Source organism: Histomonas meleagridis (genome assembly GCF_020186115.1).
Source record: "Histomonas meleagridis strain 2922-C6/04-10x chromosome Unknown contig_20, whole genome shotgun sequence".
Taxonomy (NCBI): domain Eukaryota; phylum Parabasalia; order Tritrichomonadida; family Dientamoebidae; genus Histomonas; species Histomonas meleagridis.
Window position 1 is genome coordinate 1,312,685 of NW_027150805.1, and position 12,811 is coordinate 1,325,495.

Genomic DNA, 12,811 nt, shown 5'->3' on the forward strand with positions numbered 1-12,811 from the left:
TCATATATTCCTTCTCACTACTATCCTGATTCTTTTTCTTTCTATATATAACTACTATCACTATCACAACAATAATTATTACTACTACTGGTATGCACACACCCAAAGATATTGCCAATGCGTTACTTTTTTCGACATAATGACTACACATCGATGAAACTGTTGTGCTTGCGCTCAAAGGACCGAATTTCCTTTGTCCACTATAAAAGTCTTTTACCGCAACAGTACGAGCATAAATATCTTCAAATGCAGTTTCTGCAATATATGGTACATTAACGCCATCATAAAATATACAAGTAAGACCACAATCATAAAATGCATATTCATCAATTAAAATGATAGAATGAGGGATTACAATATGCGCCAAGGAAGAACATTTAGCAAATGCATATTTACCAATTACTTGAATGCGATTACCTAAGTCAATATACTGAATATTAGATTCATAGAATGCACCATCATGAATTATATTAACATTATCACCAATATTTATAGTTTCTAATAAATAACATCTATAAAATGAATATTCGCCAATGCTACTTAATGCACTTGGTACATTATATATAGAATCAGTTTTACCTACTGGATATTATATAATTTTTGATAAAAGTTTTCTATAAAGTATTCCATCATCATTATAATTAGAAAAATATACATTATTTGGTGATACTTTAATGTTTTTTAAATTATAACATTCACCAAATGATAAGTTACCAATTGTTTGTAGATTGTCTCCAATTCTAACTACACTTAAATAAAAACTAAAAAGAAATGCTGAATCATCAATAGTGATAACTGAATTTGGTATTGTTAAATCATTAAGTAAAGTACCATAAAATGAATATTTTCCTATTGTTTCAACATGACAACCAATATCAATCGATATTATTTTTGCATAATAAAATGAATAATCAGCAATTGTCTTAATGAAATTTGGCATTGTGAAAAATGTAGATAAACCTGATGGATAACATATAATTGTTGTTTTGTTTTTATCATAAAGAACACCATCTTTATTGTGGTTGGAATAATATGGATTTTGAGATGAAACTATAAGTGATGAAAGTTTATCACATGAAGAAAATGCATTAATTCCAATATATTTAATATTTTCACTTATTTCAAATGTTTTAAGATGTGTATAATAAAAAGAATAGTTACCAATAACTTCAAGTGATTTTGGTATATGAATATCACTTAATAAAGTACAATAATAAAATGAATAATTTCCAATTCTAGTTACATTATCACCTAAGGTAACTGATGTTAAATATGTACAACAAGAAAATACACTATCTTCAAGTTTGTAATTAAATTTGATAATGTAATATTTTCTAAACTCGAACACTTACTAAATGCTGCTTTACCAATCGTTCTTATTTGATTTCCAAGATTAATTTTCTTTAATGTATGACAATCATAAAATGCATAATCGCCAATTTTAGTAAGGTTATTTCCAAGTTTAATTTTAGTTAAATCACATTTATAAAATGCATAATCGCAAATGACAGTAACACTTGGTACTTCAATTGCATTTAATGAAGTACAATAATAAAATGCATAATTGCCAATTTTAGTAAGGTTATTTCCAAGTTTAATTTTAGTTAAATCATAGCAATTATAAAATGCATAATCGCAAATGATAGTAACACTTGGTACTTCAATTGTATTTAATGAAGTACAATAATAAAATGAAAAATTTCCAATGATTTCTAACTCGGGTTGAATACGAATAATATCTAAGTTCTTACATCCATAAAATGAAGAGTTTCCAATTTCTTTAACATTTTTACCTAGATCAACGAGCTCTAATTTCGTACAATTGTAAAACACATAGTTTCCAATAGTTTTTATATTGTCTCCAATAAAAACTTCCTTTAACTTTGCGTTTTTATAAAATGCATAATCACCAATTGTGGTTGTTGCGTCTGGTAAATCAATCATTGTTAATGATGTACAATTACAAAATGCTGAGTTGCCAATTGTGATGACATTTTTCCCAATTTTAACTGTTTCCAAGTCTTTACATCCACAAAATGAAAAGTTTCCGATTGTAACAATTGAATCTGGAATTCTGACATTCTCTAATGAAGTGCAATTATAAAAAGTATAATCACTAATTATAACTACTGATTCAGATATTATGATTTTTTGTAATGAGTTACAATTATAAAATGCATAACTACCAATTGTACTGATGTTATTTCCAAAGTTAATTGATTTTAACTTATAACAACCATAAAATGCATGATCACCAATTATAGAAACTGAGTCCAAAATAGAAACATATGCTAATTTAGTCCATTTCGAAAAAGCTTCTGGTGGTATTTGTGTTACATTTCCACCAATGATAACACTTGTTGCTTTGTTTTTGTACTTGGATGTAAACTGGCTAGATTCGTTAATTACGAGTATTACTTTAAAATTTTACTGAATTAGAATTTTGATTTGACTCTTGCAATTTTTTAGGTTTACCAAAACCAGTTGCTGAAAGGATTGGGATTGCATGAATAGAAATGAAAAAGAAAAAAATACTCATGCCAGTTGAAATGAGGTGTTGTCTTCGATGATGATTTTAACCTTACGGTTATTCGATCAATTTACATGAATCAACCAACCCAATTTTTGATAAGTGATCAAATATTTGAAAAGTTTATGTTATCAAAATTTACATCCAGGATGGATAACAATTGTTCTGTTCGTATGACCCACCCTAAATGTTCACCGTTTACAAAAGGTGATTTTTTGAGTTGAAAATGATCGTAGACTGGTTGGTTCCAATTCTAGAATAGCACTTTTGAATAAGTGGCAAAGACCTCGTTTCAATTAAATTATGTTTCGGCATAATATAAAATCTCAGAAAAAAAGTTGAATACGATCATAATGAATTCAAATGCTGCTGATTTTTCAGAATTATCAGAAATCGCTGAGCTAGCTTGTATTAACCAAAAAGAAAATTGTATTTGCTTGTGTCGAAGTCGGCCACTCTTATGGTCTTTTTCCAAAAAAATCTAGCAAGATAAATTCAAATGCATTTGTATGGAAATAATTATTAAAACAGTGTAAAAAATCATTTTTTATATGAAGCTTTTCCCCATTCTTCTAAGCATGAAATTGTTACTTATATTTGTGATAATCACATAGCTGACTTTAATGAAATGCTGTCTCTATGTATCATTTTTTCGAATATTTACATTTTCCTGCAAACTTTAAATTTCTTTTGGGAAATAGAGAGCGTTTACCATATTAAAAATATATTTCAAAAAACGAATTGATAAAATTCTGTTTTATTCCTCTGATTCGTAAATTAGCAATACTGAACAATGCCAATCGCCACTTCCTGCCAACATTTCTATTGCCTCTTCATCCACTTCGGTCACCTTCATATCATCGAATCTGAACCATTGACCCTTTACGCAGACATGTGTAATGTAGTGTCCTGAATCAGCGCTTCTTCCTCTATGTGTAATCACAGCTTTTAGTTTATAATATCCTCTCCTTGACTTGTTTTCTTCATTTTCTCTCTCAGCAATGATTTCTTTTCGTAAGTCTGGCGCAAGCCATTGTAATGTATCGATTTCCATCGGATGAACAACTCGGCGGACAAGCTTCGCTGTTATTTGCTCGTCTTTTTTGTATGCAAAACGAAGCATTTGGAAGGTCAAATAACGTGGAAGTGTTGCAATACGTCGTTCATATCGATATATTGTCGTGTTGCCTTCGCCAGTGGACTCAACATCTTCATCAAGTTTGACACCTTGTTCAAGTTGGCGGACTTCTTCGTTGATGATAACGCTAATATGATTATCTGTTTCTTCAGTAACACTAGCAGGAGCGTTGTCGCCAAGTTTACTTTGTCTAACTTCGAATGTAATTTCAAAAAGATTATTAAAACTACGGCCAATGGCGTTCTTGAAAATATTATAGATATACCACCATGCTTCAGTAACATCTTGTTGCTTTGGAAGACCTTGTTCATCAACAGCATTGAAGAGTGCTGGGTTAGAAACCTTTAAAGCTTGGAATGCATGGTTAAGACCCTGTGGGAAATTTCGAAATAGATCTGCTAAGCAACGAACAACATTGGCATTAGGAGAATTGGGTGGAACATTTGAAGATAAAATAACGTCACGACATTCTGGAAGAAGACGAAGTGTTTGAAGACATGAATTAAGATAACATGTATTTCCAAGATTGGGAAGACCTTTGGTAATAGCTTCAAGTTCTTTGCTAGTGAATTTGCCTTCTTCATCTTCGTTGATTTCTTCTTCTTCAACTGGAGGAGCTACATTTACAGGTGGAAGTTCGGCTGTACCAATAAGCATAAAACGTGATTTCTCAGTGATGTCTCCGGGTTTCCATGAGTCACCTGGTTTAATTTGTCGGCGTCTCATAGTGAGTTTTTGATTATCAATTGGAACACCAGTAACATTTTGAAGCGTTGTCATAAATTCAAGTACGGGATGATCTGGATTGCACGGAACTTCAAGGTCTTTTGGACCCCATTTAACATGGACTTTAGTCATCTTAAAAAATTTGGTACGGTTTTTTCGGTTTGTCTGACCAATTTATAAATAAGTTATTTACAAAAGTGACTGCATAACGGTCTCTAAAGCAGAAAAAAGAACTTTTCCCTGCATCAGCACAAGGTAAAGGATCCATAGTATTTTTTTTTATTGGTGACATTCAAGAGAAATAAAAGTTTGTAAAATTTAGATAAATCAAAAATTAAATGCAATTAATGAAATTCAGATATAAAAATTGTAGAAGAATGCTTTTATTCGGGAAAAATTCATATTTAACAATCTGTATATTATTATACCAATGGCGTGGCTTTTAACAAAACAGTTTCTAATCTTAAGATAATTGTAATCCTTTGTCATTAATTGCGAAAGTTTCGTAAAACCATAACTTTACTTTAACTGATATCCAATTTCATTATTCAAAAACATAATTTATGACACATTAATTAACTTACTTCTTTGTCACTTTCTGAGCGTCGGCGCCAGCCTTTGCGATCATTTCCTTCAGTTCGTCGATTGAAGTTACCAATTTTGTTGCCTTACCCTGTACTTCCTCTTCCACTTTCTCTATTTTGCCATCCACTTTCGCTTGTGCGTCTTCAAGTTTCAGGTATCCCTCGGTCACTGTCTGTGCAATTTGTTCACCAACTGTACTTCCAGTGAATATCTTTGTTACCAAGTCCAAGTCCCTACAGAACTCGCATGCTCCTTCTAATTCAATGAACTCCATAAATCTATTCTCGGATAACTCGATGATTGTGCCGACTTTGCCTGATGCATCTTTATACTTATCGAATCCATCACTGACAGTTTGCACTAATGTTAATGAAGCGCTTTTAGCCTTATCTAAAGCTTCATCAATTTCCTTATAGAACGTTGTGTTGAGTCCTAAGAGAACAAGTTTCGCAAGTGTAATTTGTGCTGCTGATTGAAGCTCTTGGATCTTATAATAGTCGAAATTGATTTCTCGACTTCTTTGATGATTTCTGCACCTTGTTTCACTATGTCATATTTAGTTACATCGATTCCAAGTTCTTTAAGTTCATTAATTGCTTCAGTGACATTACCTTTACGTAATGCTTCAATTGATGTCTTCCCTTGTTGTATGAATCCTTTACCTTGTTTATATAATGCATCTCCTTGTTTATATAATGTTTCTCCTTTCTTATATAACACAAGCGCATTTTGTATTGCTTGGTTCTTTTCAATGTCAATTCCAATCTTCTTAAGTTGTGTTGTTGCTTCAGTGATTTTTCCTTTCTTTGCATATTCATATGCAGTTTTACTAATGTTAACTTTCGATTCGATTTCTTTATAATATGTAAGTCCTTTTTGTACTGCTTTACTTGATGTAACATTAATTCCTGCCTTTTGTAAATATGCAACTGTTTGTTTAACATCTCCTTTCTTTGCATAGTTATAAGCTGTCTTTGCATTTTGTAATTTAGCTGTTACATCATTATAATATGTTAAGCATTGGTTAACTTTTTGGTTTTGTGTTACATCAAAACCTGCTTGTTTAAGGAGTATTACAGCGCTATTAAGTCGACCTTTCTTAATTGCATCATAAGCAGCTTTACCTAATTCAAGTTTCTCCTTTCCTTGTTTATATAATGTTTCGCCTTGATAATATAAGTTAGAAGCTTTCTCAAATAATTGTTCCGCTTTAGTGTACAATGAATTCTTACGTACATCTAAGCCTAACTCTGCAAGTCCTTCAATAGCTCTACCGAAGTGACCTGTTTTGATTGATTCGGTAACTTGTTTACCTTTCTTATACATATCATAACCTCGTTGATAATAATCTAAACCTTGTTGAAGTAATTCGCTGTTTGCTATTAATTGTTTCGCAACATCAGTCGAAACAAGTGATGTAACACCACTAACGATTTGTGCGTAATTACCATTCTTAATACCTTTATAAACCATTTCGCCTTGCTTGTAGAGTTGTTGTGCTTCGGCTGCCTTCTCTGCAATTGTGCCAATCGTTCCGCCAATGTTTCCGCCAACTGCAGCTGCAATGCCGCCAAGTGTTGAAACGAAATCTTTTTCTTTTATGCCTTGGTAAATAGACATGCCGGCTTGGTATAATGCATATGCTTTGTATGCAGTAGCCATTGTAGCTGCAATGGATGCTGCAAGCCCAATTTGGCCTACAACTGGTATCCAACATGTGACAAAGCCAACATATGGTGCAACTGCTTTAACTTTCTTAAACGTCCATTTGACTTCTTTCTTTACATCACTTATAACTGGCTTATACGCTTTAGCAGCTGCTTTAAGATCTTTGGCAACTTTCTTGCTGAGATCTTTGATGATTTGTCCAGCTTTGCCTGGATTGGTTGCAAGTAGTTTACGACTCCATATTTTTTGACGTGTTCATATGGATTCCCTTTTTTCCGTGATTAAATAAAGCAAAATTTCACATATACTCTTATGATAGCGATTTACTGATTAAATGATGCGAAAAATACATTTTTAAGTGTCGAAAAGCTCTCCGATGATTATGAAAAAACCGATGTAAACCACGCAAAAAATTGAGTAATATCACCAAACAATTTGCATGTCATTTGACAAATACGACCCAATTCTCAATTGAAAATTGAATCAAGCAGCTAATTTTGTGATAAAATTTTGTCAAGCAGGATCGTTCCCGTTGACAAAAAAGACAAATTTAAACTTAACTTAATAGATTATAACTTTTTAAACTATACTTAGATAAAGTGAATTAGAATTAGTAAATATGGCAACAACATTCAGGATCGTATGAACGATATCCACCATCAGCTGGGTAGTATCCACCATGATGGTGATGTGGAGGCGGTGGTGGATGGTGTGGTGGAGGTGGTGGCCCATGGTGTAGTGGTGGTGGTGGATGGTGTGGTGGAGGCGGACGATGTGGTGGAGGCGGTCCGTGACGTGGAGGTGATCCGTGGTGTGGAGGTGGCCCATGACGTGGAGGAGGTCCATGGCGTGGAGGTGGCCCGTGGTGTGGAGGCATTAAAAATGTGATCCGATTCGGCAGTTAATTCAATTCAGATAAATCGGTTAAATTCAAATTTGTGATGTGTTACGCAACGTCTTTTGTTTTTTCGAATGCTAATATCTCTATTCCAGATATATGAATAAAAGGCAACTCTTGAAGTTACACTTAAAATATATAATGCATTTAGGAAATCCACTGGTATCCTGAAACAGTAAGTCATATGACTTCATGCTAACTTTCAAAATAATGAAAAATTCGAATGAAAGTTTAATTTTCGAAAATTATTAAAATTATGAAACCATTTTTTTCTTATGAAAATAATTTATCCCATTCATTTGAAATAAAAAATAAAGTAAATAAAATAGTTTCATATGAGGCAAATAATCATCAAAATGAATTTAATGTTTTAATAGGAAACATTATAATTCGCTAACCATTATTCTATTGATATAAAATTTGGTCATATCTAAATGAAGAAATATTAAAAATAATGATCACCATGGTGAAAAAAATACTAAACAAAAACAGCTCATCCAAATCCTAAAAAAGAATTTATTAGTTAACCAATTAAACAAAATCGAATTTTTTATTAAATTTTTATTATTTTTATATAACACTAATTTTAATGTATTCACCGCATTTCAATGCATTAACTTTCACTAAAATAAGCGAAGTTTCTTGAGTTAATATTTGCAGCATCGTTTAATATCAGCACGCCGCTTTCCTGGTGGAAGATTCCCTCTTTCGTTTCGCCGTTTTCTTCTTTATACGAAACAACGAAATCTGGATAAGGCAACAGTCCTTGCCGCATCCCAATGAATTGCATGTCGAACCTTAATGACTCTTTACTGTTCAGTGAACCTTTAACTAAGTGCGAACCATATGGCGCAATGCAATTTTGTGGATCAGCTTTGATGTTAAACGAAAATTCCATTTTATTCTCACTAGAGTTCTGTACATGGATTTTAACTATGAATGGCGTCAATATGTTCATCGCTTGTGGTGATCCAATCATTTCGACTGATAATGGGAAATTAATTATCGGTTCTGACAATTCCAAATTTATCGGATTTGGACACTTAAACTCACAGGTGAAGCTCAAACAACGCCATTTTACGATTATACGGCCAACAATTAATTTGGTGGTTGTTACTGATTCATCATCTTTATGTGAAAATTCAAGTTGATATACTTTAGAAACACTGTTCTTGGGTAGAAGTGAGTCGGCAATACTAAAGTCGTCTTCTTCATATGGAGGAAGAAAAAATTCGTCGTTAATTAATTCAACTTGAAGATCATGAATTGTATATGCCATGTTATTAGTAAGGGAAACACGCGCTAAAACACCTTCGTTACCAACAATATGGGCAGATGTAAGAATTATAAAGGGATATTCAACATCATAATCAAGACAAATACAAAAATTCTTGGTTTCGGATCGATTATCAAGAGAATATCGAATGCTGGTAAGAATGGAGTGGTTTTCTATTGAATGGCATCGAGCTTCAATTACATAATAAAGTGGATCTTTTGTAAGAGTTCTGTTTGGTAGTGAATAATCAGAGCTAGGTTGTGAGCGTGGATCATCCACTAAGCGAAGTTCAACGCTATCTTTGAATTTGGACCGACCAGTAATTTGAAGATTATGTAAATTATTACGTCGGCTTCTGATTTGGACAAGAAAATAAAAAGGAACGCCACAATAAATAGATGGATTGTTTGACATAACTGGTTCGGGATGATATTTGAAATCATTGGTTTCAGAAGGAAAATGGGAAAATGGTATTTTAAAAGAAGCGCTTGGTGTTCCAAGAACATTAAACTTGAATGCTACGTTCTGGTCAAGATATATTTCTTCGCCAAATGAAGCGCTGATCTCCGCTGTCATTCAGGTGCTTTGTTTTTGGTTTCGAGTGTGAAGCACTTTTCATTGAAATTCTGAATATAACGGTTATCACAAAGTGTGAATGAATTTTCTTTAAATTATTCTCTATTATTACATTGTTTTTGATTTATCATTTTACCAATGGAAAATCTTTCGGTATAAAATTGATAAGTTATTGTTTTTCAAATAGGAATTAAAAAGCCAAAATCGTTCCACTACTTAAAATTATTAAAAATAAATTCAAGTCAAGAACAAAATTCCTGTTCTATATAATATAGACATTGCTATTTAATAAATAAAATCGATAAGTAAAATTTGCATTAGGTTGTATTCAGTTTTATGCTACATGAAAAGAAATATCAATAATGTTGTAAAAAAATCCAAGTTGTATGAGGAACTATCATTCATAGACATGTTTGGAATGTAATACTAAATTTATTAAACGCTAAATCATATTTTATGAAATATTTCCATACGAAAACTGTAGATAATTCAAATATCCAAATAAACAAAGTAACTAAGAAATAACAGGATGGCTTGTTGCAACGGAGGCCGGATGCCTCATCACCCACTATGATGGAAAAGGATTCACGTGTGAGTCATTACAGCAACCAATTCTTTCACTTGTTTGTGCAACGCCAGCAATCCACAAACAGATACTAGAAAATATCCAAATTGCACGCGCTGCAATAGGAACCAATGATAAGTAAACTTTCCAAACAATTTTAAAAAAATATTTTTTTAACTTATAAATTTCGTGTTTCAGGTTGTTAATGATTCAGCTACTATCGAAATTCAAAATAAAAACTATTATTATCAGCTATCAAAGAAAGAATTTCAGTTGTTACATTAACTTATTAGTAATTTTGTTACCCTTTTTTGAGATAATATATTTTAAGAAAATTAAATTGAATATCAAGAAACAAAAAATTTATTTAACCAATAAATCAATATGAACAATAAGAATATTGTAACAAAATAAAGTAAATTAATTTGAATTATTTTGATGAATTAATAGATTTCATTTTATAAAAAAATGATATTTAGCCAACCTATTTCACTGAAGGAAAGAACATGTTTATTAAATAGATTTGAGAATATATGAAATATATGATTTATGCATAGATATCAAAATTTTACAACACACCATTTTAATTTTAATATTTTATTACAAATAAGTTTAAAATTAAAAAGAAATCTATAAGAGGGAAAGTTGGTTGACAGTGTCTTGTTATTTGTGTTTACTTTCTTGATTTATTACTTCAGTTTTTTAATATAAATCCGATGATTTTTTAATTTATTCGATTTGATCTGCATCCAGTTTATTAAAAATATCATTATGCTTAAATATACAACTTTTTCCTATCCACCATTATTTTACCGTTATTTTATTTTTATTTGTCTGCCTCAAGAAGCAGTAATCTTTTTATGATTTTAGCAGGAACTCCAGCTACTATGCAGTTTGGCGGAACATCTTTAACGACAACAGCTCCATCCGCAACGACGCTGTTATCACCAATTGTTACTCCAGGACATATTGTGGCACTTCCTCCAATCCAACAATTCTCACTGATTGCGATAGGCTTAGCATATTCTCTCCGGGAATTTCTTGTTTTGGCATCAGTTGGGCGAGTTGCAGTGTAAACTCCAACATTGCGTGCAAACATTGTATTATTACCAATTGTAATTGGACATACATCAAGAAGGATACAGTTATAGTTAAAGTAAACATTACCTTTGGGCTTGATATTTATACCATAGTCACAATAAAACGGTGGTTCAATATATAAATCTGGATAGTATTTTCCGAATAATTTTGCCATTGCTTTCTTTCCTCCATATCATTAACACTTGACTTATTGAATATTCAATGTTTTGGCTACATTGTTTCTTGAGGAGTTTTGAAAGAAGACAGCAAAATGCTTCATCTTTAAATTCTTAAAAACAACTTTAAGTACTGTTGTACAACAAGAGAGATTCTTGTTGAATTTTAAATTGTCAATTTTAAATAGGCTTCACCGTGTGCATAAATTAACATTTACAAGTTAACAGTTTATTGGCTAGAAAAAACTAACATATTGTACCTACTTCTTTATGTGAGCTGTCTTTCTTTTTATTGTTTTGTTCTTTTTGTTTTTCATTTGAGATTTTCATACTTCTCATCATCCGGATAAGTTCGGAAAATGTTTCAGTGATGTTAATATTATTCTTTAATGAGGTTTCAAAGAATTTTGCACCATATTTTGTTGCAAGTTCTTCTCCTTCGGATTGACTGACAACACGATCATCATTGAGATCACATTTATTTCCACAAACAACAATAGGTTTTTTCATCTGACCTAATGTACTGTCTATTTCTGCGCACCATTGTTCAGCAATTTCGAAAGATTTATGTCATCAATTGAATACATAACAATAAACCCATCATTTCTCCTTATTAAAAAGTGAATAAACTGCACCGGTTCCATGCTTTCATGGCTAGCATCAATGTTTATTATTGTGTTGACACCATCTACTGTTAGAGAATGGTCGGAGTCAAGAATATTCCTTGGGAAATACATGGGAAAAAAGGCCTTCACCGTCACCCACGAGCACCGAAAATATCGACTGAGTACACAAGAAAAATTATTCACTTAACGTACATGTTTTTGACCGTTTAAAACCCGACCATTTTTTCATAAATGATGAAACAAAGTGATAAAACCAAAATGAACAATTGGGAAACAATTCAGTTTATTCAAGAAATAATATTTTCATTAAATAAAGAAAATGTTTTTCAATCAGCTCTTTCAATATTTGGTGTATTTGATAATAATTACCAGTATTCATCTAACTTACTTATTAGTCAAATAATTTATTCATCATTCATAGCAAGAATGAACGATTTAGGAGTCTATGTGAGTTTCATTAAAGAAACACAAAAAATTGAAGATAACAAACAAATTCAAAGTAAAATACATAAAGTTTTTTTAAAAATGATTTTAAAAATATATTCTCAAGAATCAAATTATTTTCTTGAGAGAATGATTCAAGAAAATTTATGCGAATCAAGCATAGTTGAACAGGTAAGAGAAGAGCCATATTTTATTCATTACATGTCCAAAAAATTTCTAGAAGAAAATGAATATTTGAAACGAAAAATGGTAAACATTGAAGAACTATCAAAGAATGATTGGGAACTTCATAAACAATTAATTAAAGAAGGACATAATCCGAATGAAATTACAAAAATAATTCGAAAAGATGAAATCGAAAAACTTCAAGAAATATCATCACAAAATAATTTTAATTTTAATCAAGAAATTGAACCATCATTATATGAAAGATGTTCATTTATTAATCAAAAATATGTTTCATTAATTGATTATGCAGCATTTTTTTCATCAGTAAAATGTTTTAAATATTTACTTATGAACA

At 31.5% G+C, this 12,811-nt stretch overlaps 5 protein-coding genes across 5 annotated transcripts; all 5 read right to left on the bottom strand.

The window, feature by feature from the left end:
* Positions 1-3,287: 3,287 nt before the first annotated feature.
* On the bottom strand, positions 3,288-4,526 carry GO595_002975 (ubiquitin carboxyl-terminal hydrolase 14; the record flags this gene model as incomplete). Its single annotated transcript, XM_067915943.1, has 1 exon — positions 3,288-4,526. One exon carries the CDS (start codon positions 4,524-4,526, stop codon positions 3,288-3,290), a length of 1,239 nt encoding a protein of 412 aa, XP_067776776.1.
* Positions 4,527-4,974: 448 nt separating this feature from the next.
* GO595_002976 (uncharacterized protein) lies at positions 4,975-6,641 on the bottom strand (the record flags this gene model as incomplete). The annotated part of the gene is made up of 2 exons (XM_067915945.1): positions 4,975-5,459; positions 5,516-6,641. The coding sequence occupies 2 exons, from the start codon at positions 6,639-6,641 to the stop codon at positions 4,975-4,977; spliced, it is 1,611 nt and encodes a 536-aa protein (XP_067776777.1).
* A 616-nt stretch (positions 6,642-7,257) lies between these two features.
* On the bottom strand, positions 7,258-7,524 carry GO595_002977 (uncharacterized protein; the record flags this gene model as incomplete). The annotated part of the gene is made up of 1 exon (XM_067915946.1): positions 7,258-7,524. One exon carries the CDS (start codon positions 7,522-7,524, stop codon positions 7,258-7,260), a length of 267 nt encoding a protein of 88 aa, XP_067776778.1.
* Positions 7,525-8,158: 634 nt separating this feature from the next.
* Positions 8,159-9,397, bottom strand: GO595_002978 (uncharacterized protein; the record flags this gene model as incomplete). The annotated part of the gene is made up of 1 exon (XM_067915947.1): positions 8,159-9,397. The coding sequence occupies one exon, from the start codon at positions 9,395-9,397 to the stop codon at positions 8,159-8,161; it is 1,239 nt and encodes a 412-aa protein (XP_067776779.1).
* A 1,391-nt stretch (positions 9,398-10,788) lies between these two features.
* GO595_002979 (maltose O-acetyltransferase) lies at positions 10,789-11,217 on the bottom strand (the record flags this gene model as incomplete). Its single annotated transcript, XM_067915948.1, has 1 exon — positions 10,789-11,217. One exon carries the CDS (start codon positions 11,215-11,217, stop codon positions 10,789-10,791), a length of 429 nt encoding a protein of 142 aa, XP_067776780.1.
* Between the last annotated feature and the right edge of the window lie 1,594 nt (positions 11,218-12,811).